The sequence below is a fragment of the Phyllostomus discolor genome, chromosome 8 (genome assembly GCF_004126475.2).
Source record: "Phyllostomus discolor isolate MPI-MPIP mPhyDis1 chromosome 8, mPhyDis1.pri.v3, whole genome shotgun sequence".
In the NCBI taxonomy this organism is placed as follows: Eukaryota; Metazoa; Chordata; class Mammalia; order Chiroptera; family Phyllostomidae; genus Phyllostomus; species Phyllostomus discolor.
The window spans coordinates 15,144,319-15,171,652 of NC_040910.2; the positions used below are offsets into that span (position 1 = coordinate 15,144,319).

Genomic DNA, 27,334 nt, shown 5'->3' on the forward strand with positions numbered 1-27,334 from the left:
TTTCCCCCCGAAAGAAACCTCTGGTGGAAAGCGGACTTTTTACTAAAGGCTTTTGGGGGTGTGTTTTAGAAAGTCCCACAATGGAAAAGGGTATGGGGGTTCCTCAAGAAATTAAACATAGAACCACATCATCCAGCAATCCCACTTTTGGTGTCTGTATCTATAATCAGAGCTCTTGAAATTTGACGGTTCATGTCCTACCTATTAAGATAACAATCTGGAAAAGCGGATTTCTGTGGCTACTGCTCTGAGCCGGGCACCGAGTGAGACACAGGAGAAGAAGAGAGATGAGGACCACGCTGGAGGAGACGGGAAGGTCAAGTGACCATCAGGCAGTGAGAAGGGCTTGGTCTCGGGAGACCGAAGCGACACCTTCTAAGGGCACGACACAGGGCCAGCCTGGCACTGGCTGGGAAGCAGGAAAGCCACGTGGCTCAGGCTTTCCGGGAGCAGAGGACGGGTAAGCCGCGGCAGCAGAACACGGACTCAACATGTGGAGTTCGAATGAAGCAACTCACTCACAAACATGGGGTTTGGGAGAGGTGTCCTAAGGTTGCAGCTTTTCTACCCCCCCAAAGACCGACAAGGGTGACCGCGGTTCAGATCGCCTGAAATCTGTCACTTCTGTTGGGTATGTTTCTCTTTTGGTCCTCCGCTCCGATGCCCCGAACACATATTTCTAACAAAAAAAGAGAGGGGCCGGTCTGGATTTTAAAATGATGCTGTGGTGAAGGTACTGAGATGGACGGCGAGGGAGGCTGTGGAGCTTGTATCTGCTTAACCACGAATGGCAAAGCAGTGTTCGGGCCAATCGAGATTAATCTATAGACACTTTTTGAAGGCACTGTGGGTGCATCGGGAATCAGGTTAAAAATAAGACACAGGTTCTCTGGTGACTTCTGAAACATCTCTTTGTTTAATCATAGAATTCTTTTCATCTTCCACTCATCATAAATAATCCACTTCATTACCTTCCCAATCTGTTTGAAAAAATTTGGTATTTAGCATAAACAAACACTGAACATTAGCCAGAGGTGTGTTAGTTTTAAATAGAATAGGAAAGAATTTTTAAAAACCCACAACATTTTAAAACTTAGAAAAGAACATGTGAATAGATTAACATTATTGCCCACTAAAAAAAATCAAATTTCATAACAGCCATTAAAAAAATCTGGTGAAAAATGGGTAAACATAAATATAATCTAATGTATTTCTTTCATAAATACATTTAAACAAAACAAATGCATCAAACAGACAGTTGACAGTGCATAAACATAGGGAAGTATTTTAAGACACGAATAATTCAATCCCAATAAACATGAATTAAAAATAAATTTTGATTTTGTTTTTTTGTTCTTTATGGAAAAATATGCCACAGCACTCGTGTAAAAAAAATAGGCATAAACATACCACTAGAGCCAACAAAATTCACCACATAAAGAAGATTACTTGAAAACAAAATGCATTTTTAAAAGCAAAAGATGCCATAGTATTTCCAGTTGAGTTTTGTCCCATAATCACACACCTATGATAGGTGTTTGATGACAGAGGTAGATAAGTTGGGGGAAATCGGTATTCAAATGACAGCTTTCATGATAACAGCTTCATTAACTCTGAAATTCAAAGAAATCGACAGGAACAAAACATGAAAACCTTTTCTATGCTCCATAGGTAGGCATCCAAAGCATCAAGCAAAAATTATTGTAGTTTCAGACACGAGTGAAAGTGTTGACAACAGAAATTCTTGGCGAACAGCCTGGTTAGCGTAGCGTTTTCGCAGGGTCTGGCACTAGCTTTAAAACGGACACTGAGGACAATTCTTAGGAAGTTCAGTGATGTTGAAAAGAGTCGGAAGAACTCCGAGATGCGACCAGGTGCAAGTCTGCACTGTCGATAAAGTGGGTAGTTTTCTAAGGAATGCCTTTTCTTCTGCTGACAGAACGATGACAATGCAGCTGCCGAGGGCAGAGTGTGGCCTCAGCGAGACCCTGGATGCCGGTGTCGTCTGTCTCATCAGGACGGGACGCGGAGAGGAGATGTGACAGACGGCACGCGGGAAACGGGGAAGAACCTTCCCTTTCTCCGTGCTGCTGCTTTATTCTCTGCCCGGGTCCAGGGAGAGCTCCTCCAGCCGCAGCAGAAGCAAACACTGGACACTCTTTTGAACACAGAAGCCCAGTTGGGAATTAATTTTACTTGATATTTTGGTTAATGAATGGTTTTGCATTTTCTGTGCCCATTTTTTTCCCCCTTTTGGCTAGAAAGCATGTGGATCTGTAACATTTGTTTGCATCTATGACCTTTATATTTCCATTTATTCATGAGAGCAATATGACTTAATTTTTAAAAAAATGTCGCAAACATTTGTCAAACCTGCCAAGGAAATTCTCATTAATAACTTGTCTCAAATGCCTTAAGTGTGCTTAATTCCAGGATGTAACAGGCCGCTTCTGGCTAAAAGGGGCAATTTGTGCTCAGCACATCTGTGTAACAGGAAAAGTTTTTTATTCTCAGTTGTGGAATGTGCATATAATCTATCATTAAATTGCTGCGCTCAAACTGATTATCACATTTTAGTGTCTCACATTTGGCTGTTATGAGTTTGCGAGTGTGGTGGAAAGCAGTAAAGAAATTACGGAAGGAAAAAGAAAAAAAACACATGAAAGATATTTTTTTAAAAATCCTGTAGTTTACCTCAAAACTTCACTTAATTTACTCCTAACTCAAATACCAGGCCTCTTCTTTGAAGCAGCTTATAATAAATTTAAGACATAAAGTATCACGATCTCTTATCACGGAACAGAGGAACTGCTGGGTGGAAACCATCTGAAGGAATGTCTACAAAAATGATGCTGAGAAACACAGAGAGATTATGCTTTTCAGCATCGATTCAGTCTATGACCCCTGCTGGGGCGATAAGAGGCATGTCACAGTTGTAGAAAAAAATCTCGCAGTAAATCAAAGGACTTGTGAGTCAGACTTTGGAAGTTTTCGCTGTCATCAGAAGAGCATTTTTCTGATGGTGTGACCTCATTTCGAGCGGTACGGTAACTCGCACAGAGTTGCATTGCACAAAGGCGGGGCTGTGTCACGTACGACGACTGCTCCCTGCGTTAGGAAAAAAAAACATTAAACAACTCCAAAATGCTGTACCACCTCTGGCAGTAACCAACAAAGTAGGTTTTGGAAATAATGCTCTTGTCAAATACATTTTTAAGGCACTTCGACAGTTATATCATTTTTGTGTAAAAAAATAAAATGTGTATTGGAGCAACATTCACAAGCACAAGTCCTCCGACTGTCCGTGCACCCCGTAGGCGCAGACACTGCCGCAGACCGGGCACCCCCTTCATCATACTGTTGGCCTCGTCAGCTTGACTCCCTGCGAGAGAGGAGAACATGCAGTTTAGGGTTGGACAATGGCCATTAGCCAGTGAAAGTGTCAATCAACACCACATCACTTATGCTACTAGAAGGAAGAAGAGGCCCACCCGGATGGCAGTGGGTAACCACTGATCCAAACCTCTGGGGACCCACAGACCAGTGGCCCCCCTCCCTGGCCAGCAGACTGTCACCCCCCCAGCCTGGCCTGGCTGTGCACCAGATGGTGGCCCTGGGTCTCCGTCAGTGTTGTTTGGAAAGCAATAGTGGGGACCCTCATGATGGGTGCTTTGTGTTTATTTTTGTGCTCGAATGGGATGGACAGCATTCTAAACCCTCTCGATTATGCTAATTAGACAGTGGCCCCCTGGAGTGGTTTCCATGCAAAGGGAAGATGAACAGCGTTGTCCAATTCTGTCTCCCCTTTGGAAATGCTTCTGTTACTCTGTAGAATAAATCCCAGCATTTTCAACATTTAGGAGAAAATTTCACTCTGATTAATTCGCTGTTTGCTATGACTGCACATTATTGCTGGGGTATTAAGATTTTCAAATCATTTTCTTCATTCTTTATCCAAATTTATATGTACAAATTCTGGTCTATAAACACACACAGAAATGAATATAAGCATGCATACAGTGAAGGTTTTCAAAGTGGATAGATAGTAAAGAAAAAGGTACTAGACTATCCTCTACCAACTCTGAGTGGGAGGACCCAAGCCTGGAGCCAGACCCTGCACAGAATAATAATCACTAACATTTTGTTAAATAACTAAGTGAGTGATGGTGGTGGATGAGGTAACCTTTTCAGGGAGGACCCTGGGGCCCTAGGGAGCTCCTTGGGAAAGCAATGTTGTATCTCTGTCTGGACATCCTCGTGGCACAGGGGAAAGACTTGGGGGCCGAAGAGACCAGGCTCTAGCCCCAACTCCGGCACTGATGAGGCGCCCACATACCCTGCGCAAATCGCTCAGCGCTCTGAGCCTCTTCCCTGACCTACAACAGGGCTGCAGACCTGGCTGCAAACAGGGTCGTAGCTACTAAGGAACAACAGTGACAATTGCGACAATCACAGCAGCTAGCTTTCGTCAAACACCTGCCACACACCCTCGCACAACTCCCAGGAGTAGGTATTATCACTAGTCTTAGTGCAGCAGAAACTGAGGGACAGAGCAGGGATGAGCCCAAGGCCGCCAGTGAGAGGGAGGCAGAGCCGGCAGGGTGGCTCGAGGGCCCACACGCTGGACCAGGGAACAGTTGGGACCCAGACTCAGCAGGGGGTGGTGTGGCTGTTCTGTTTTCAAGATGCTGAGGACACAGCACAGGGCGTTCTGTCACTGGCTGTATCTCCTTCCCGCTCATCACCTGGTAACACTGACACCGGTGTCCAAAGGAAGGAGGCCCCGTGAGTCAAGCCCTGGGGAGAAGCCCGCTCTGTGAGCGCATCCGTGGTCTACGCAGCATCGCAACTTCTTGTGAATCGGCCTGCTTATTTTACTGGGGCTGATAATTCAGGAAACCGAATCCGCAGATATCAGACCAGTAACAAGACTCTGAGCCAGGCGTGGTTAGGGCCGAGACCGCGTGGGCTCCTCTAATTTTATTTCTTAATGCCAAACACGCAGTTTTGCTGTGTGAAGATGTTATGATGTGTCTAGAAACTTAAAAATAAAATAGGTATCCTAATGAAAGCCAGGAGTTAGCATACGTATCAGGCAGCAGGTAAAATCAGGACACATGGGAGAAGTCAAGGGAGAAAATGGCGTGTGCGCCCGAGCGGGGGACATGTACGTTTTGAGTGTATTTCCTGCACCTTTCCCCATGGCAGAATGCCCTTCAATATGAGCAAATGAAAAAGAGCTTTACAGGCTGTATTTTAAGAGTAATTGTACTTTTATAGCAATACAAAACATTTAATTCTCAACCCTCCTGTTCAAGTTGAAATGGACCAAAGTGTCATCATTATTGGTTTCACTAAGAAAATACATTACTGTACTTTTCGGACCATAAGGTACACCTAAGTTTTAGAGGAGGAAAATAGGAAAATTTTGAAGCAAAAAATATGGTAAAATAGTTAATAACATAAATAATATAATATTTCACTGATGTAAATGTAAACAGAACTCAACAACAGCATTAACCACCATTATTCCTCCCAAATTTGGGGGTGGGTGGGTGGGAAGTGCTTCTTAGAAGTCTGAAAAATACGGTACTTTGAGAATGAGAGTATGTCAGCAAAAGTCAGAAGGCACGAACAGATGAGATGCAGAAATAGCATTTCGACTTGATTTGGATTCAAATGAGATCTTTCTAGCGCCTCACCTTCTGCCGTGACACCATCCAGGACTTGATGGTGGGCACCAGCACGCTCCCCAGGAGGATCTGCACGGGGTGGTAGATGAGCAGCGGCACGGATATTAGGGAGAGGTGCTCGTGGCCGGCAAACACTATCTTCAGCATCGGAATTCCTGATGGACAAAGAAGACAGGGGATCGAGAGGCGAATTCAGTCTGTCAGCAAATGGAACACATTCTCCATTAAAACCGGTACTTTGGACTAGGTCCTGGCCGTGTTTCCCATGTGTATTCCCAGAACTGAAAAGGCAAGGTCTTCATCAAACCCGTTCATCCTCTTTTCCCTACATAAGGCTCTAAGCTCTACCTAGAACCGATCCAAGCTAAAAAGGTGGCCAGTGTTTGAGGGCACCTGATAACTCGCTGCAAATTAGCAGACTGTCTAACCAGGAGAGAGAAGACAGTGTGGAATAAAGTTCCTTCAAGGAGACTGAAGAATACCAGAGGGGCCGAAGTTCGAAGCCAATCTTTCCTTGTTTAGTCACAAAACAGTCTGCTGGCCATCAGCGAGGCCTGCCCGGCATCATTTCCCAGCCCCGGAGTTCCCTTTCGAGTCCGAAGGTCACGGTCAGATGGCGGGCGGCACAAGCTGCCGTAAGGGGGCGGCTGCTTCCACCGAACGAACGTTAATAAAGGCTTTGGGTGCTCCCATCTGGCCAAGGGTCCCAAAGCGACCTTGCGAACGGCAGCTGACCTGTACGATCAGTGCGGAGCGCTCAAACACCACGCTGCAGTTCAGTGGCACACGGGTGTCCTCCCTGACTGTGCCGCCCCATTGCGCCGAGGGTGCGGCGCGCATGCTCCGTAAGGGCCAGAGTGCCGCGGGCGCCTACTGAGCTCCCCGTAAGGCAGTTCAGACCCCGGCAGTTTACTGTTAGTACCGACTGCTTTTCCACGGCCCAGGTGTCAGAACTGCTGCGTGTGTGTGTCGGCTTTTTCAGCTAACTGGCTTTAGCAGCTTAGCTTCCTTCTGGTTTCTCTGAGAACAGCCTCTGAAAAGGACCCAAGCTCCTAAACCCGTACAACAATCACACATATATAACTTACTGTAACCCTGTGAGGGAAAGCCCTGCTTTTGCAATTATTTTTACCTTCTAATAAATTTCAAACTTTTATGCAAAAACGTATTTCCTGGCCCGTGTCCTTTTTCACAGCCTCGCACAGCACGGCCGTGAACTGAAACACGTTACTCTCCCCAAACGAGGGCTCTCTCACAGCTTCAGAAGCACACGCTTAGGTTTCTGCACAGTTTCCGTCTTCTCGCTGATGTAAAAAACAAAGGAGTTTCTTCTTTAAAGAAAACAGCATGCTTAATCCATTCATAGCTGAGAAGCAGCCCCTGATGTCCTAGTCCTGGAAAGTTGTTGTGATGAGAAAAGGAGAAGACACGGACTCCTCCTGTTTCCGGGGAAGACTCCGATAGGGTGATACTGAGGAGCTGGGGGAGCAGCGGGTGACACAGAAGTGGGGCTACAGGGAGCACATGATAGAAGTACGGTGACGTCTGTCCCTAAAACTGATCACAGCGGGGGTTCTGCCCTGGAACCCGAGGCCCGTGGCTGCTTGCTGAAGCACCCGCAGTTACCCTTTCTTGGGTCAGGCTCGGGCCCTGCGTCACTCAGCTGATGCGGGCACAGAGAAGAAGCCAGGGGGACAGTCACGGGGCTGCTGGCCCAGGAAGCGAACAAGAAATCGACTGCAAGATACACAGGCGTGTTACTGGGAGTGACATCAGAAACCCACCTGAATGCGACGAGACAGCAGTAACAGCAGTGACGGTCAGAGTGTCGCGAGTGCTGACCAGACGTCACCTGCGGTCGGTCGGGTGCTCTCCACGTCACCTGAACTGAGGCCCATGGCAGCCCCGGGAGCCTGGAGCGCGGTCAGCTCCCCGGGGCAGTTCCCCCACTGCCTCCGAACAGGCTTGTCCCGGCCCAGCCATTTCCCACTCTGTGACCAGAGCGACCAGTGTTGAGCACAGACTGGATTTTGTCAACTCACACAGGAGTTCCCCATGCAGCACAAGGACCTTCGTGACCTGGCCCCTGCTCCCTGCAGGTCTCATCACCCTCGCCGCTTCCACCTCTGTGCTCCAGCCAAGAAGAACACCTGTGCTCCCATCCCCACCAGCCGGGCCTAGCCCACCAGCCGGGCCCACTCCCTGCACCGTGCTCTGTCTCGCCTGTGGCCTTTGCACTTGAGCCCCTTTTGCCTCGAATGGCTGTCACCCACTTCTTGACCAGCTCAATCTTTTGGCCCTTAGTTCTTAAGTAGCCTGCCCTGGGAAGGCACCCTCCAAGTCACAAGGCCTTTAGATCTTTCTACTCTGCGCTCACCTGGCTCCGGGCAATGCAGCCCAGTGTCCCGGCGCTTGGTGTCACGGTCTGAGGTTTGTGTTTTCCTCACTGAGTGTTATGTTTCCTAGGGTCAGAGACTATTTTTCCTTTGTCTCTGGGCACTTAGTAGGTGCTCAAAGGAGAGTGCTGAATGAATGGGTTTGTATTTCCCAAGATCTCTTCATAAAGTGGTTGTGCTATGACTCCATTTTTATTACATTTGTTAACTAGAAAAAAAAGGGCAGTGATTTAAAAAAAAAACACAAACAAACTTACTAGAGTTTCCTTTTAAAAGTAAAATTTAAATGTAGGACTCTTTTCATCTGCGATCACTGCAGTAATATAAATGAAGGAAATTAATTTTAATGTTCCCTGGTACCGAGTCCGTGTCACCGTGGCTGACAGGCGCCGACGAGGCTTTGCGAGATGGCATTCGACTTTATGCAAGTGAACACCAGGCACGCATTTACAATCTTGCAGGGACTTTAAGCTGTCATGCTGAAAAATGTTTATAAAACATTAATCAAAAACTGCCTCTTTAATACAATGCATTGTCTGAAAGATGTCTGAAAGGCGCATATTGTAAATGGATTCTTTTTCTGACTAAAGTAATTTCCACCGAAAGCATCTCCCCTCTGCTCTGCAAGTACACTGGGTGGGGAGAGAAAGAGCACTTTCCCAGCACATTACTACCTGCTCCGAACACTGGGGACATCACTAATGTACGGCGTGCCGTCCTCCCGTGTCACACATGACACATTTGTCTCAGATTAGCCAACAGGGTTTGACACTGCGGCGGCTTCCATACGCGCGGCTTTCAACTGGCATCTGCCCGGTAGGAACTTCGGGCGCGAGCTTTCTTCTGCTAACGAGCCAGTGAGGGGCTCCTTTCATCCTTGGCTTTTATTCTTTGTTTCCCAGGACGGGGAGGATAAAACAATACGTACCAGACCAGGTTTTCTCCCCCCTTACTTTAAATATGTTTATTTTATGTTCTCTGAATTAGACTATTCCCTTTGTATTGGTGTTCGACTTTTAAGTGACTACATTGGAATGGAAGAACTGTTTTTCATTTTTCTTGAGAAACAGATATTTTCCTTCCTAGATTAAATATGGACCTTTATATAATTCCCACTGGAGACTGATTTATTGTTTACAGTATAAAAACTATTGACTTTATATGATTTCAGAGTTTATTTCGCTTGTAGGTATGCAATGTTCTATCTGACTATCCATCTGTCCATTCATTGATTCAACAAATACTTTCCGGGGCGTCTGCTGTACGTGAGTTACTGCTCTCAGGCTTCGGATGTACAGAAGAGAACACAGACAAGGCCCCTGCCTGCTGGGGCCCTGACTACCTCCCATTCCTCCAATGAGCGGAAGAGAGCAGGCCCCTCTGTCCCTGGCTTACCCAGTTCCCACAGTTCAAATCCTGGGGATCCCCTGCGACCGATCCCCTGTGTCTTCCCCACCTCTCGGTGAAGTCTCCAGGCTCCCCAGACCCTTTCCTCCAACCACCGTTCTCCCTCCCTCTCGGCTCTCACTGCCGCCTTCCCAAGTCGGCTCCTCGCGAGATCAAGCCGTGATGACTCTCACCGCCTCCTGACACGACCCCGTCTTCAGACGCTTCCCTTCATCAATCCTGCAGGCCACAGGCAGACTCACCTTCCTAAAACCCGCATTAATTACAGCCCACACCCCACTCCAGAACTACGCTGACTTCCCAGGGCCCATGCATCAAACCCTCCACCCCTTCGACTTCAGTGGAAAGCGACTGCTAGTCCCACCAGTTTGCAGCGCTGACCGCAGGCCGAGCGCCTTGCCTGCATGGTCTCATGTAGTCCTTCGACGGCCCTGGGGTGGCTGCGTTCCCATTTAAAGACGAGGACCCCGAGGTTTAGAGCGGTTACGTGACTTGCCTACCACCACCCATCTGGCAGGTGGTAGAGGCAGACTTAGAGGCCACTGTCCATTCACTTTCAGTCACTAAGCTGTGTCACCTCCGTTCAACCCAACTTTCAGCTGCCAGTCGCTGTCACCGGTTCAGGCCTGGCCCTTTCCTGCCTCTGTGGAAGCTGGGCCCCTCCCGGATCTTGCCCTGCCCTGCTAAGTGCCTCTCTTCTAAGGGTTCCTCAGCTGTACATTGTCCTCCCCGAGAAGGGGGCCCCTATGGGTTCCTTCTGAAGACTGAAGGCCCTCTTCCCAGGTGCATTACAGAATTTAGGGTTTGCTGATGTTGCCATTATTTTTCTTTTGTGAGGGTTTTGTTTTCCCCTGAACACAGGCAAAGTATTACATTTTTTGCTCTTCATCTCTTGCAGTATTTAAGCCCAGGACTGGTATTCACGACATAAATAATTGATTACTTAAGAACAGGTGCTAAAGTAATGTTTCCTATTGAAAAAGACAGGCCGTGGAACAAATACTAGTTGCTTTACTTGGCTGTAAAGAGAATTGTTCACATGCCCCTCTGGGAGAGGATTGTCTTTTGTAGGATAAAAATGTATTTGATATGGCAGGAAGGTAAGAAACTGAGCTGACCTTGGAATACAAGATTCGAAAGGACGATGGAACCGTGGAGAGGGAGAGGGGATACATTGAGAAACAGCCTTTGTGTCTCCTGGAGTCCCACACTGCACTTACTGCTCACTTAGCTGGGAGAGAGGAGACGCCAATCACCGGGACCATTTCCCGTCTTTCAGAGATTCACGCGCCTGACTTCACATGACTTGTTTCCCATTTGACTGCTCTCTCAGCCTTTTCACGGAGTCCTGGACGGGGCTGCTGGCGAATCTGGGATCCAGTTGCTTCTCTCTTTAGTTGTCATGGTGATTTCCCGCTTTTGTTTAGTTTGTTCTCAGTGAGAAACATCCATAACTTGACTATCCAAATGTCCCGCACGGTGTTCTTTGAATCCTCTCTCTGCGTCGTTACTGAACCTCTCAGAAAAGCCCACGTTGGCCTGTGAGAGTCCTTGGGGTAGATGGTCTCCCCAGGCACAACGTAACCCAGGAAGGCAGTCTGTGTCTGAGAAACACAGCCCCTCTTTCCTGCTGTCACTAAACGCCAATGCGTGTGTCCTCTTCCCCAACTCATACACACACACACACACACACACACACACACAGAGTCTTTCTCCCGGGGACGAACGGTCACAGAGAATCAAATTCACTGGCACGGATATATCTCAGTGACTAAACTGAGGGGCAATTGGAGGCCCTTCCCAGAGCCCGAAGTGATGCCATGAGAGGGGCCAACAGCAGTTGTGGACTTTGGTTAGGAGAGGCTTCCAGGTGGGGCTGTCCCAGCAGCTAATGCTCAGCGGCACAGCTGCCGGTTCACCCAGCGGTTGGTTGGGAACCCATGGGAGCCGGCGCCTGCACGGGGCAGCACGGGGTGGCAGAGGAGGCTGGTGCCCGAGTCAGAGAGCTCTAGGCTGGCGTCCGGCCTCTGCCCACTCACCTCTTCACGGGGCAGGTTACTTGGCCTCGGTTTCCCTATCTGTAAAATACACCTAGTTGGCAGGTTTTTTTTTTCAAATGACCAAAATAATACACAATGTTGTGTAAGCAGTGAGACGTAATCCCTCTGGGCCAGACACAGTTGCCGGTGCCGTGAACAAACGGGCAAGTCCCCGTCTGCACACAGCTCGTGCTCCCACCCGTTCCAGGAGAGAGGGGCGGAGGGCACGGGGCCGAAGCCAGGCACACAGCAGAGCCCAGCACAGCAGACTCCGCAGGAGAGGGGCAGAGGGCACGGGGCCGAAGCCAGGCACACAGCAGAGCCCAGCACAGCAGACTCCGCAGGAGAGGGGGCAGAGGGCACAGGGCCGAAGCCAGGCACACAGCAGAGCCCAGCACCATGACACCGGGGCACGGGGTGGAGGGGGAGGAGACACGGCACTGCCACCCAGAGAGAAGTCATCAGGCAAAACGGATTCGACCAACCCTCGTGCTGGCCGCGCTCTTACAGCGGGTGCAGAGAAAGGCCACCCGCTTCCAGGGCGGGGGCATGGCCTGGCTTGCTGCCCACGAGGCCTGCTCGGTCGGTCCGCAGCTGCCCAGGCCGTGGCCTTTGGGGCAGGTGGGGTGCAGTCTGTGCAGCCCCCAGAAGTGCACTCCGCTCGTTGTCCTGGCTATTCCGGGACTTCCCCAGACCTGTTCAGGGAACTTCCACAGGCAGACAAGTCAGCCTCCTGCAGATCCCCCGGGGAACAGGGACAGGGTGTCACGGACCAGGTGACCTGCTCTCAGGCATGCCCATCTAAGTGACTGGTCTTTGGCACCCCACATGGCCTTACGCCGATCTGCATGCCACTCACTGCCCTGTTTCTCTCATGTCTTTCCGTCTCTGCCTGAGAACTGCCGCTGTGTGGTCTTCAGTGCCACTCCACCACGGCACCAGAACCCCTGGGACTGCCTTACGAGACACAGAAACCACCTTTGTCCTCTTTAAACGAAGAATCCTCCAAAACGAGGTACGACCGAACCATGTAAGCCAACAGGAGCTCTCCCGCAGCTTCCTTGGCACCCCAGGGATGATGCGTTCCGGGAACCGCCCAGACCTAGAGCATCTCCAAATGGTGAGCAGAGGCGACCGCAGCAGCTCCTGATGCCTGACAACCCCTTGGGCGAGACCTCGGGCGGACAAACAAGATACTCTATTTATCCTGAATAGATGGGTTCCAGTGGAATTTAAATTTCCAACCTCTGGAGCCTGAAAAATGCCCCATTATCGCCTCTGTGGACAGCACAGGAGAGAGAGAGCTTCACTAGTGACACACGGGACATCAGTGACCACGCTGTCCACGCTGGACATTCTCTCTGTTGTCCCCAAAGGGCTCCCACGCGCTGCCACCACCCCTCCCCTCTTAGGTGGGAAGCTTTTAAAGCCTGATTTCTTTCCTGGGGTAGTCGGAAGCTTTTCAGTTATGTGAAGTAGATGTTTACATCGAACTTCCTTGAGAGATGCCTCCTTCCTTCGTATTTCAGAACCAGAATTCAAAAATGTCCCTTTACCCAGAAGGGAGATTTAGGCCTGGAAGAGCAGGAAAATGAGCAAATACAAGGTTCTCGGGCCATTATTAAGAGAAACCAACGATCTTCCCCTCCATCGTGGGCTGGACGGCGGAAAGCAGTGCTCTGGCCTGGGCGTCTGGGCGATCACGCCCACACAGGGCTCCTGAGGCCTTGTCTGGAGCTCCGGGGCGCCCATCTTTGCGTGCACGCTGGTGAGGCGGAGCGGCCGCAGGGAATAGTTACACAGGGCTTCCTCCGCACCAGGCACCGTCCCGGAATGTGCAGACATCCACTCATTCACACACATCTACCATGTGGGCAGGACTACCGTTCTTCTCTCCGTTCTTCAGGTAAGGAGACTGAGGCGGTGGATGAGGAGAAACATCCCCAAGGCCCCGCGCAGCCAGAGACAGGCTGTGAAGACAGGCGGGCTGGCTCTGTGCTATGCTACACCCGAGTCCTCAGGGACCCTGGGGAGGAGATGCTCGATAACACTGACACAGAATAACGGGGGGTAAAAACCTAAGAATGATACTATTTATGCAAGAAAGGTCGGACAGGAAGAGAGGCGCTCCTCTCAACAAAGGTGCCTATGTGGCCGACCTTTGACGCACTTGGAACAGAGGTTGGTCGAGGACCATTTTCGGCCCACTGGGAGAATTAAGGCCTGTGTGCTCACCTTCAGTCACCTGGGCTGTGATCCCTCCACTTCGCTGGGAGTTTCCTGTAAATAAAGATGCAAGACAGACCCAGACGAGCAGCTGGTGTTACTTCTGTTTTGAAACAGGCGTGTTCTGATTGGAAAAGATGTTTAATGAATGGCCTGAGCCGGCTCACCAGATGCTGAAATGAAACATTTAACTCCACCAATTGAAGGTGTCCGCCTGGGAAGATTAGGTACACCCTCACCTGTCTGACAGCGTTGCAGGAGTAATTAGCAGGCAGGGAATTCAAGGATGCATTAGAGGCTGAGCCACGGAGCCTTGGCTCGAATGCCGCGTCTTCCGGGAGGAGTCGCCATATTTCGGGAGACAAGCTGGGCAGCAAGTGCGGTGAGAGTATTTTTTTTTTTACTTCTCTAGGCTGTGAATGAAGAGTTGTTTGTCTCCTTAAAGAGAAAATCTGGCTTCTGTTCACACTCAAGGGTGTGAGAACATCAAAAATAGGAACGAGAATTGCATACGACAAAAATAAAGCAGCCACCAGAATGTGCGGAGTGTGGCCATTGCCACAGAACTGGCCCCGCTGCCCGGCTCCGCAAAGCCTGGCTAGTGTTACAGAATTTCTTACGTGAGTTTTAACACAAATGAAGGAAAGCACTTGACCTTGAGTCTGAGTTAAAGAGCTGCTGATGGGCGGGAAGGAACTTTCACCGATTCCACCACCTCCCTGAAGTTCTCCGCATCCATAATCCTCTTGACAGTGGACAGGGGGACTTCCAAAAATCTTTAGTGGTCACTGTGAGTCAGCTGTGACCCACATGGACATTAATTATTTGTAACACACACTTTTTGTTGTTTTAGCAACATGGCCAGCAATCCCCCTCTGTCTGGAATTCTCTCCTTGATGGCTCCATGCTTATGATGACCATGAACCTCAGGAAAGATGCCTTCTGAGATAAAATAACAAGGCAGTTCTGATCTGGGGGCTAGAACTCAGCTATTCCTCCTTAAATCCATCTCTCTTGAGAAGGCTGGCTCAGGTTTCTGAGGTGCAACTCGACTGGGTGATGCCTTGCTAACCCGCTCCTGCCCTTTACTTACTCTCAAAGGTACAAAAATTCAGGAGTAAGACCTTCACGTAGAAGACTTTTAGGCAGAGGAAGAAATTAGGAAAACCGGGAGGGGAGGAATTCTGGAAATAATGATGTTTTCCTAATTTCCTCAGTTCTCCTTAACCTCTGAATACTTAACACATCTAATCATAACACAGAGAACTGTGGATTCCCCAAATCAGCGCAAACAAATGGCCGATTTGCACTGATACGTAGGCCAAATAAGGAGGCATAACCCTCCCTTGAGTTCGTGTTGGGACACAGCAGAACAGGAACGCGTGCACAGGAAGTAGTCTAACACGGTGGCTGTCAGCCCAACCCCACTGCACGCCGGGGTCACCTGGGTGACTTTTTAAAAGCCAGGACATCTGGGTCTGTCCTGAGAGGCCCCGAGTCAACGGGGTGGTGAGGGGCCCAGCACCACTGCTGCTGGACAGCTCCTGGGCGACCCCAACGTGGGCCAGGTCGGCCGGGTCCAGGAGCTGAGATTGGTAATCAGGGGAGCAAGAGGACACTGGAAGATTCTGGAAGGAGATGATGAGCTGCTGTGTGCCAGCTCCACTGTTTCCTCACTATGCGAACAGGGGTGGGTCCTTGGGCCTCTCCAGGCTCGGTTTCCCAGTTTGGACAATGTGACCAATAACGGCCATTGTGCAGGGTTGTTGTGAGGAATAAATGAGATGACAAGGCAATTTATGGGCCTTATCCAGTGCCCAGCATGCAGCAGGCACCAAGTGAGTGCCAGAGCCTTCCGTTTTTAATGCGCCAAAGTGTTCTTACATCTACTGTCTGATTTAGTGTTCACCTCAACCTTGTGAGACAGGAGAGAAATATAGGCTTGCCAGTTTGGATGTCTCTGTGTCTAGTTGATTTAGAATTTCACATCATTTTATTATCAAAATAACGTCACACCCTCTCTCACCCCTGGAATGCCTCAGGCCTCCATCTCGGAGTTCTTTCCCCCCTATCTGCCGACTCTTTCATGACATCATCCAGTCTCAGAGCTTTAAATAACAGTGATATGCTGAAAACGCCAGCCTGGACCAGATTCTAAGCTCACAAAGCCAAGTCTCCACTGGATGTTGAACCTCGAGGTCTGCCCCCACAGCCCAAACCTGCTCCCCTGTGATCCTTCCCAGTCCAGGGAAGGGCCACTCTGTCCTTCCAGCTCCTCAGGCCAAAAGCCTAGGAAAGTCTTTAGTTCTTCCTCTTACACACACATCCAGTTCGTCAGCAAGTCCATTAGCTCTGTGATCAGAATATGTCCAGAATCCAGCATGTCTCACCATTCCACCAACATCGCTTTTTGTCTGGATTCAAGCCTCTTAATGGGTCTGTTTCTCATTGCAGCATGCTTTCACCCATCCAAACCATCTCTGTGTAGCACAGCAGCCATGGAGGTCCTTTCAAAGTGGAAGCTGCGTCTGGTTACTCGGCTACTCCAAACCCCCTAATGGCCTCCCCTCTTCAGGGTCAATGGGTTTCATACCATGTTGCTCGTCCCTCTTCCGTTACTTTTTACCACGTACCCCATAACTCTCTCCCTCCCTCCCTCATCCTGCCCTCTGCACACTGGCCCCTTCCTCTCCTCTCAACTTGCCAAGCACACTGTTGCCTCAGGCCCTTGCCCCTACTCTTCCCTTCGGTTGGTATCTCCTTCCCAGAAACACCCACACGGCTTGCTCCCTCTTGGCTTCAGGTCTCGGATCCAATGTCACCCTTAAGCCTAAGACCATTTCACCTCCACCCTGGCACTCCTTATTCTCCCTCCTGCTTTCGCTTTTCTCCACAACGCTTACCGCCATCGGGAGCGCCACATGTGTAGGTGTTTGTCTGTTTAACCACACTACAAACGGAAGCGAGAGAAGGGGGGTGACTTTTTTGTGTTTTGTTCATTTCTGTACCCTGTTGGGTCAAAACAGGGCCTGACACATACCAGGCACTAAACAAACACTTGTTGAATGAATGAATGAATCATGTCAATTATTTTTTTAAGCCCCCTTTCATTGACACCACTGCTTCCTGTGCATTTCCGCACTTGCTCTCAGGTGCAGAGGGGTTTGTTTCCTATTAATTAATTTTTAGAAAGTTTGCTCTAGCACTACTTGAGGACTAGTGCCCGAGGAGAATTGTACTCAAGCACTAGTGCATAGGGCAAACGTGCAGCAAAGGCAGCTTTGGAAAGTGTCACTACGACAGTGTCATCAATGTGCTCCGCTTCAGGACAGGTGATACTCCAGAGGAGCTGGCTTCCCAGTTTCTAGGAAATCTTTGAGTTTTGCCCAAGTTTACATCTCCTATCCCCAGCGTAACTTTCCAAATCCTAACGATTACCCCACACCTTTAAACACTGGGCAGCCGACTGTAATTTCTGGCTGGAGTTGTTCGGGTGGGCTGCAGATGGGGACAGGGAGGTGGCAGTGTCACCCTCACTTTGCAGCCGCAGGTTCATCTATTTGTTTCCTATTCATTAAATACACACAAACTGGCTTACAGCGTCTGCTTCCATTACGGGAACTTCTGGGAAGAGACACGAGCCAATCAAGAGTTGGCGTGATGCAGCTCTCAAATGACAATTGTCATTTGTCCCTCTCTGCTGGCAAACTCTGGGGTGAGATCCCTCACTCCACTCACAGTAAACACCTGTAGTTCTCTGGTACACATTTCAGCGCTGCCAGAGGCCCACGTTCCAGTGTGAATCATGGTCATGCAAACTGGAGCCCTCTCACAGACAGCCAGGATGTAGACAGACAGGAGGCGCCAGGAAAGGGCTGGCACATCTCCAGCAGGAGGCGCAGGCCTCGTCAGAAAAGACAGGCCCCAAAACGACAGGGTGTGATCCCCTCCCTTCCTGTGGCATTTCCCTTTTGGAAGCATGATCATTAATGTGTAAAACTAATCTCTTTAGAGCTACTTCTAACTATGCCAAGGTGGTTTTTACTCTGAAGCAAACACGAAACCATGGATTAAAAGCGTGCACACCAAGACCTGCCAGTAGGAAGCCATCGGGATGAAGACTCGGTCTGCAGTGTGAGGTGCCACCGAATACCTTGCAAGGCATTCCTGCCCCCTTGCTGTTGGGCTGCAGGGGAGCCACGGAGGTGGGCTCGGCTGCCGTGATGGGGATGCATGCGGCCTGTCTCACTCCTGCTGCGTCTCTGAGACCAAGTGAGCAGCACACGGATATCACACCCCTCCTAGGTATTTCTAGAGAACTGCGGGTGCGATGGGAAGGACCTTGAATTTCATGCCAGAGACCTGGGTTTAAACCCCAACCGTGCCACCTACCAGCTATGGGGTTGGGTGAACTGACCCTAACATGCTTGGTTTCCAACCTCTGCCGAAAATGAGGCTGCAAAGGCTATTTGAGATGGTGGTTGGGGGTTTCAGGGAGACAGTATGTGTGAAGGACCTAGTACAGTGCCAGGCCTAGAGCCAGCACCCCCGATTGACAGCCATTGTTATTATCACTACTAGAAAGAGCACTACGAAACAGTACCCTGGGGCTCAAATGCAGTACTGCATGTGGTCTACAGGGCGGGCAGGGGAAGGGCTGATCTCCCTGGACCTTCGGAGAATGGCGACACCTGCGGACGAGCACAGACGCCGCAATTCCCTACTGGGAGGCGCCCGGACCTCCGCCGGCCCCCACCTGTCCACGATTCACTGACGAGGGCTTCTGCGTCTATCGGGTTTGCTGGCTTCTGGAAAGCAGTGATTCCGTCTTGGTTCCTTGGGTCTTTCCACAGTACCAATGGCACTGTGGGATTTTTTTTTTTTAAGTCATGTATCATTCCTTTCATAAAGGGACTGATAAAAGGATAACTCTCAAACAGTGGGCCTTGTGGAATTATTTTGTGTACACACAGACACACGTGTTCTACCCTCAGGCTGCCAGGAAGACACGGTGTTTGTTCGAGGAGCTGAGCCTCCCTCTGGGTGCTGGGCACGGCAGGCCCCGAACGGACGGTTTTCTCGCCATCAGGCCCTGCTCTGTGGACACTGGCACCCGTGCATGTCCGAGTCTGCAGCTGGACTGGACGGGCACAAGAGGAATGCAAGGGGACACCTGAAACTCGGGCACAGAGTGGGGACTGTGGCTACAAGTCAGACAACGGGAGCAGGTTCCGGTCCCTCCCAGACACGACCGCAGAGCCATGGGGTGAGGACACGAGTGGTTCCCAGGCGTCAGGGCCTCGGCCTCCGGAGTTGTTTTATAAACATTCTATTGTTTATTTAACTTTGTCATAGTCCTCAGGAGTGTGTCATGAGGACATCTGTGTCCTAAGTATCTCCTTTGGCTAATGACGAGATAAAAATATCTAAAAGTGGGGTGCACCATGGCCAGGCTCAAGTTAAGAAACCCCAAAACTAACAAGCCGGGTTGACTCAAACTGCTCCCCTGTCAACAAAGTGTACCTGGTCAAACCGGACCGAACGCTCTGCCGGGTCGAAAGCCTCTCCGAGAACCTGGGCCCCCGGGCCAGCGGCCCTGGGAGCTGGAGGTGACCGTGGGTGCTTGTGACGCGGTGGCTCTCAAACTGTCATGTGCACGATACTCTCTTCTCAAGTGCATTACAAAGAGCAGTCTCCAGGGTCTTATTCTTAAAAATTCTGAGTCAGTGGGCTTCAAGTGAGGCCCAGGAATCTAAGTTGTTTTTTTTTTTTAAGGAAGCAATGTGCTAGAGCTCGGGGGTGGGGGGGGTGGGGCGGGGGGGGGCGCCCTTTGAGAAATGCTCACCCTAGGGTGTCCCTCTGAATGACCTGAGATTCTGAAGCGAACACTTAAGTCTTTCAAAGTCAGAGCGCTGCGGGACGTTAGAACTGGAAGGGACCTGGAGGCTGACTGTCCAGTCTGAACCTGCCGCAGTCAGGGGACCACGGCACAGACACCAGCTGCCGGGCCGCAGCCCCGGACCCTGGGCAGGGCTCCCCCCATCATGGTCAGCGCGGAATGCCCCACCTGAGCAGCTGCCCGTCCCTGGTGCTGAACTGACTAGCATGACCGTGCACTGTCAACGTCACAGTATTTGCAGGTAAATTACTTTGTATAGTAAGCACTTAGCACAGTGTTTGCCTACTGAGTGCTCAACTAATGCCAGGTGTTATTATTCCTGCTACTGAAAATATAATGAATAGAGAATTAAAAAAATAAATCAATAAAAGGTATAGAAACTCTGCTATAGAAGCTGAATTAATGAAGTCTAAACGTAAGTGATCTTTCACTGCAAACCAAGAATTATTCTGAGTCGTATTTTACCTCCGGTTCTTACACGGCATTGGACGTCTGGGCTCAGGTTCAGGGAAAAGGCAGCAGCAGAGGCGCAGGCCCACACGGCAACTGTTCGAGGACGAGGACACAATCCGGCCCCAGAAACGTGGGTGAGGAGGGGCGGGGTGTGGGCGGGTGGGCGTCCAAGCGAGCATCGCCCCCCCATGCATCGCTGAAGTGCCTGGCACTCAAGGGCCGGCCTGGGTGCCCCCCATGGAGGCGTGTTCAGGCGTGTTCCCTTGGACTGCATACTCGCTGCCCGGAACCCGGGGACTTCCTAACGTTTGATCACCAAGTCTAGACGCACCAGCAGTGATTTTCAGACACCAAACTCAGACTCAAAGTTCAAAAGAAAATACTCCGGAAACCTCAGAGGAACCTGGAGTGTATCACTTTGTCAGAGGACTTACCCTTCTCTCTGTGGACCGGGAAATAGCACCAAACCATAGGCCCTGCCCGCTGCCCCTGGGCACGAGGCTCCATCTGCCATGTCATTCATTTCGGGGGCATCTTTGAAATCTGTCAGAAACCTGCCAAAATCTGCAGGGCCCCCAGACGGCCATGCCCTACAGAACTGTGGCCCCGGCCAGACTGCAGGACGGAAACCGTCGCGGCTCTGCCCCAAAGACACACCCCTGTCTGCGGCCTTCCCTCTGCACTTCTGTTTCCGCTTGAACCGCTCACTGTCAGACAGCCCGAGGCACTCAGTGTGCAGGAAGGGGGCGCACACAGTGTGGCCTCACCAAGGGTACGGGCTGTCCCATCAAGGCTCACATCAAAGAGCCCACAGCTTTCTGTTCATAGAGAAAGCAAAAGGAGCAGGTGCCGGGGCGTGGCCGGGCCACACGGCAGTCTGTGCTGACGGGAACAACACTTTAAAAGCACCTTATCGCTGGCAGTGCAGTCGGCAAAACCACCTTACAACCAGCAATGCAACCAGAAGTGACTTGCTTCTTTGAACAATTGATAATACAATCAAAACCCACTCGGGACTGCACAGTTACCATAGCTGGAGTCAGCAGAGCGCTTTCTAGTCTTCTGGTCTGCTTTGTATCCTATTACCCAATGCATCGCTGCATGTTTGCAGGCCCAGAATCCAGTCTCTACACGATCTGGGATAAGTTCTTAACTTTCTTCTATGCTCTCATTTCTCTGCATGCAAAATAAGATAACCACTGACTTGATATTCCACCTGGTTCAGGTAACAGGCCCCAATGGGTTAAGTGCTGTTACAAAGTGCTTCCCATGGTAGGCAGAGTGGTTTTGTTAACATACTAGTCTTCACGTGCCAAGTGGCATTGCAGATAAAGTTCAGGAAAAAAAGGAAAACAGGATGGCAAACGTTCATATTTCAATTCCATTGCCTTTTGAGAAAATAACGTAGATGGTATTAAATGATGCTTTCAGCCCAAGATGCAGGTAATCGCTTAGTATTCTTGCAAAGCTCCCAAGCACAATCGAACACGGGAGCCTTTTCAGACTTGGTTTCTCTGTGAAAATCTTTGGAGCGTGTCACGATGTGTCTCTAATCTCTTCAGGAGGAAGCAACAGCCCCGTTTCCTGTCCTGCAATATTGTAACATTATTTACAGAACCCTTCCTTCCAAGAACGTTCTTTTCTCCATGTGTAGCAGGGAGGCTGCTGCCGCCTTAGAGAGGAGACGTCAGCCCCGGGCACGGAGACCTGCAGCTGGAGGGGCCAGCAGCCCCGTTCGGTCCGCCGCTCCTGTCACAGCCAAGCTGAGGAAGTCAAGGCAACGCCAGTTCTGTGACGAGGTCCACCTTCTCGGGAGAGAACTGGAACTTGAGTGCTGACTAGAATCAGGTCTGTGTTCCTTCTACTCTTTCCAGAACCTGGTGGCTACAAAAAAGCTATCTTCTTTTTGCACAATGCGAGTTTCTTGTCACAGTGTAGCCACAGATGGCAACGAAGGGTAAAGGTCATGAGGAATGGCTGCTTGGTTTGCGTTTGTGCAAAAGAGTGTGTGAGTGGTAAGACACAGAGTGGACTTTTAATAGAGGTTGATCATGACACTCCGCTTAAAGTTTAGACAGCATTCTTTCCACTGAGAAACGCTTCTGGAAAGAAGAAGCGGGAGTCGCACCAGTGATCTCCTAACAGTCAGGTGACATCTTCTCAAGGCACACACTTCCACTCTGCTGTTTCAAAACATCAAAAACTGATACATACATGGAACTTAAGGATCTCAAACAGCCTGAAACATTCTCTTTCGAGGTAGGGTAAGAAACTTTTCTACTTCTGTTAGAACTCCGGACAAGCAAAGTGATTTGAATACTCAAGAGAAAAAGATAAATAACATAGGACACTAATTCCATAGGGTGTCTGGGATCGAATTTCTTTCCTGATGAGATCTATTGACCCAGGTGCACTGAGGCATTGTTAACTAGGGCAGACCTGCCCCTCCATCTCTGCTGTGTAGAACACCTTCCCATCACCATACCGATACCAGCATCAAGCTAGGGATGACTTTCGGGGAGTCTCTGGCTTTTAAGGCACCTCACAGCAAGGGATGCTGTCTTCACGTAATACACAAGCCTCTCCAGCCCCGAGCTGCAGCTACGGGGCACAGCGGACGAGCTGGCCGCATTGTTTCAGAGGCGGCCCAGCACGGCGACAGCTCTGCCCTTCCTGCAGGCCTCCTCTGTCTTCCTGAACGAACTCCAGGGAACGGCATCACGTCAGGCTTTCCAGATGGATTATGTGGAGCCATAGCTCAATGTCATTTTCAATAGGAAGCCTCATAATTAAAGGTCAAATAGTCACTTCATCTGCAATCAATCAATAGAAAAAGTACTAATACGAAAAACTAATCAATCAATGGCAAATGCACTAATAAAAGCAATGAATCAAATTCAGCACGTGTGTAGGTGCAAGTGCATGGAGGAGACTGAGGTGCAGCAGAAGCAAGAACAATAAAAGAAACTAAGAGAGTATGTACAAGAGAATGTTCAGCAGGCTTCTCCAGCAAGAGCTTGCATCTTCGGTTCTGTGGTTACGTGGGCACCTCTTGGCCTGCAGTGATGTATTCTTAAATCCAAATGCTGGATGGGATAGTGAATGGTACTTCTCAAGTATCCTCTTTGCGATGCTGTGTGTGTGTGTGTGTGTGTGTAGAACCACTAGAAGAATACTATGACAGTGATTGCAAAAGGGACAGATATGTTTTCTAAATTCCAAGTAGGTATAATCTGTTGTGTTTCATCCGTGCGTGAGAGGTGAGAGAACGCACAACTCCAAGTGGAATGATCTGAATTTTCCCCTCCTTTCTGAAATATGTATTCATCACACTTAGTGTGATGTTCTTTCATTTCTATGCGAATCAGAAGTTGCATTAGGATCATTCTTACCCATGCAGACAAGAAGTTGCCTCAGGTCAGTGCGTGATACCGCCTCTGTACCAGCAATGTCAGGGCACCGGGAGACAGAAGCATGTACTGGATCTTGTGAAAACTGATAGCGTAAACTTACGGGCTTAACAAGGCCACTCCAGCAGTAGGGCCCTGGCTCTGTGTGAATCCAAGGGGGCCCTGGGACAGGGGCCATCGTGCCCCCTCTCTGAGACAGGGAAACAGCCAAGGGGCCGTTTCTAGACATGCTATGGCTAGGGGACTGCGGGAGGGAAGCCAGGTGTGACCAAGGCATGATAAAGCAGTCGAGTCAGAACTAACGGTCCCTGACCTGGGAGCTACAGAACCGATGCCTGGGGAGGTGTCACAGGAGGAGTCGGGAAGAGTATTTAGGTTTCATGGTTTCAAGAGAGACTGAGTCTGTCCTGTTACAGAAGTAACTAAGGATTTACACTACATGGTTACTTAGATAACTGCACTAGTATCATGTGGGAGAACGCGACAGAGGCAAACAAAATCCAAACTGACCCGACCCTTTTTACCAAAACAGCGACTGGTTTTCAGGCACCCGTTTGTCTGAAGTTCAGCTTTCAGAGAAGCATCAAGAACAGAAGAGGACGGCTTCGGGATGAGGAAGAAGAAGAGACGGAAGGGCAGAGCGAATACCTGTCTCGCTGAGAGAGGAGAAGAGACTCCGAGAGTGGAGGACTGTGCTTGTGGGCGGAGCTCTTTGTCCAGCACGGCCAGCTCCAGCACAGGCCGCCAGGGAGAGACCCCAAAATCCATTTTGTTTTCCTGATGAAGGGGACCCCCCGGGGGCGGGGCGGGTGCAGAAGCCCACGGCACAAATGCTCAAGGGCATTGGCTGTGGCCATGGCTCAGCACCCGCCTGAGGACCCGGGCTCACTGGATCCCTAGTTGGGGCATCTGAGGCGTCTGGTGGCATCTGCCTCTGGACTTGCTACCTTTATAATAGCCTGTTACTTTTTAGGAGACCCAGAAGGACATCCAGACATCACATCATGATAACAAAACAGTGTAAGATGGTTTCTTGGAGGTCAGCGATTGAACCACACCTGTTACATGAAAATCTACAAAACGGGAGAGGGGAACCCTGGACATGGTAACAGACTCGTAAGTACTGAAGCAAGTAAATAACTAGTAACAACAGCTACTGCTGAAAGAGCATCTGCTGTGCACCAGGCAGCACGCCCAGCTCTTTCGGTGGGTTGTCCCCTTTAATTGGCAGCAATGCACACACACTCTGGCATGGACTGACCACCAACTACGACAGCCAGCTACCAAGTACTGTGCTAGGCACGTAACAGATTCTATTTTTAATCTTTACAATCCCCTTGCAAAGTGAGCATTATATCCACCGCCACCCCCCGCCATTTTACAGATGAGAAAGCTAAGGTTCAGGGAAGTTAAGTGATTTGTCCAAGATCACAAAATCAGGATGGGAATGTGGCTTTGAAAGCTCCTTCAGCTTCAATTTGATGACAATTATAAGGAAAACCTACCAAACATACAGCAACATATGAACAGTACACACACACATATACATATATGTATATGCACATGTGCATATATACACAGGTAATTTATTCAAATAAGCTATAGCCCTAGGTAGCAACTGCTCCTTAAAGAGTTTATCCCATTTCTAAACTGTTTCCCCAACCTGGCGAGACTGACAACAGACTGGAGCAGACAAATGTGTGTGGGGCTGGTAAAGACACTACGGGATGTCTTTGCTTTCTGGTTTCAGGCTGAGCGCATTACCATGAGCAGACTTAAGAGTGACGTCACGTTCCTCCTTCTCCACAGTGAGTCACGTGCCGATGCGTAAAGGAGTTCTTACAATGAGCTTCTACCACAGCGTGCCTCCTAGCCCAAGGGGTTTGTGAATGCCATGTGTTTCATACAGTTTCTCATTACTTCACGACTTTTAATGACTGAAAACATGGGTTCTGGATGTCTAGACACGTTATTGGGACAACGCCACTAAACTGGATAAAACTAAGTTGAAAACGGCATCTTTTTTCCCAGTCTATTTTTTGTCCATTAAATAAATACTTATTTCACTTTGGGTGCTAATCAGATTGAGTTAATAATAATGATACTGTGTTTCTTTATAGAAGGAACATAACATTCTGAAATGAACTTCAAACTAATGTGAATATCAAATTAGAGAAATAACATGATTTCCACCTTGCTCCAAGCTTTCAGGAAATAAGGTAACACTTCCCAGGGGCAACTCTAGAGCCTCCCAAAGCAAGTTTTTGCCCATTGCGCCCCTGGCCCCAGCCTTTAACACTGACCTTTTATGAGAATTGAAAACATTTTTCAGGCCCTTGAAAATTGATTCAATCATACAAGGATATTTCAAAGCAACGATCCAACCTCACTTTGCTAGTGTTCTTTAACAGAGTGGACAAAACCCCATTCCATTTAATTTGAAGAGTTGCTTGAATTTCACAATCATAAGATGTAACTATCTGAAGGTAATAGTAAATTAGTTTGTAAGTCCGTGATTCACTTACCCAATGTGAGGGATTTGTGTGTAGAGCAGAAAATGATGGCTACAGTGTCTGCTGGTGTGAAACCTGAATTATTCCTAGGGGCACAAAAAAAAAAAAAAAGAAAAAGAAAAGAAAGTGCTTTACGAATACTTTTATGAAAAGCCTATTTAACATACCCTAAATCAAATGTAGTACTTACCTCCACATTAACACCCCTTTAATCAATCTTGGTGACAGAAGTAATTCTATGCCCCAATGTACAGAAGTGTCTGAATTTCTTTTTTGAGAATCATTTCTGAGTCATTTATCCTTGAAAAGGAGACAGTTTTAAAATTGTGTGGTAGAAGTCTCCTAAGATCACACTTGTCATCAACTCATGGTGCGGGACTTCGTGAGAATCACGCAGCAGGGACTCGGCCAGCTAAGGCACCGGCTACCACGGGACATCACCCTCATGGCTGGAAAGGGTCCGCGCATCTCCAAACTGCTCAGGCAAGGAGCAACATGTCCTGGCAGCCAACTGACCCATTTGAGAAGTACACGGCGTGAACAAAGATTCGACATCATATGCTTCAGTAAAAGAAATGTAATCATTTTCAGCAGTTACCGTGTATCAAGTGCTCTCTGCATGTAAACATAACAATTCTGTAGGACGGGCGTCTGGTGGCCCTCCTCGGGGCCGAGAAAACCTCGGGGCACAGGAGTTGTGCAAGTTACCCAGGGCCCCGGGGCCGAGAGTGACAAAGCCAGGGTTTCGATAGAGCCCGGCTCCGGTGCCTGCGCTCTTCACCACCCCTTTCCACGATTACTATATAAGATGTTCAGTGTTAAAAAAAACTCAATCAAAAGCCATTAAATGTTATAGGGGTCACGGTGCACATCGTACTCGGGTTTCCTGGTTTAGAGGATAAAGATTCAGGGAGCCCGGACAAGGGTTAGAAATGCAGTTATTATTATTGTGTCCTTGGTCTGTTAGAAACGATTGCTTCCTGCAGCATCAGGGCCTGGAGACCCAGCGCGCCTATCGGTTCCCCGCCCTGAACTCAGGCAAGAGTCAGCAAAGGGAAAAACGCTCCGGAACCTGACTGCGTGTATGTACTCGCAGACGTAACAATCGGTCCAACCTCTGAGGACCTCTAAAGGGGGAGGTCCCACCATTCCCTTAGGAGCCCGAGCCTCATACATAACTTGTGCTGGCAGACAATCTTCTCTAAACAGGGCCCCGCATACTGCTTTCTTCGTTATATACTCACTGCAGGGCAGAAGGGCCCCCTCCTCCGCCTCCTCCTCACCCCTAGAGACACGGT

At 49.4% G+C, this 27,334-nt stretch overlaps 1 protein-coding gene across 1 annotated transcript in view; it reads right to left on the reverse strand.

Annotated features, from left to right (window-relative positions):
- Positions 1 to 893: 893 nt before the first annotated feature.
- SLC10A7 (solute carrier family 10 member 7) overlaps positions 894 to 27,334 on the reverse strand; it is a 195,462-nt gene continuing 169,021 nt past the window's right edge. Inside the window, exons 10-12 of the mRNA XM_028521974.2 lie at positions 26,049 to 26,122; positions 5,703 to 5,848; positions 894 to 3,382 (exon numbers count right to left, since the gene is read on the reverse strand). Of these exons, the coding sequence (XP_028377775.1) occupies positions 3,353 to 3,382; positions 5,703 to 5,848; positions 26,049 to 26,122 (250 nt within the window). The 3' untranslated portion in view covers positions 894 to 3,352. The remainder of the gene's footprint in view (positions 3,383 to 5,702; positions 5,849 to 26,048; positions 26,123 to 27,334) is intronic.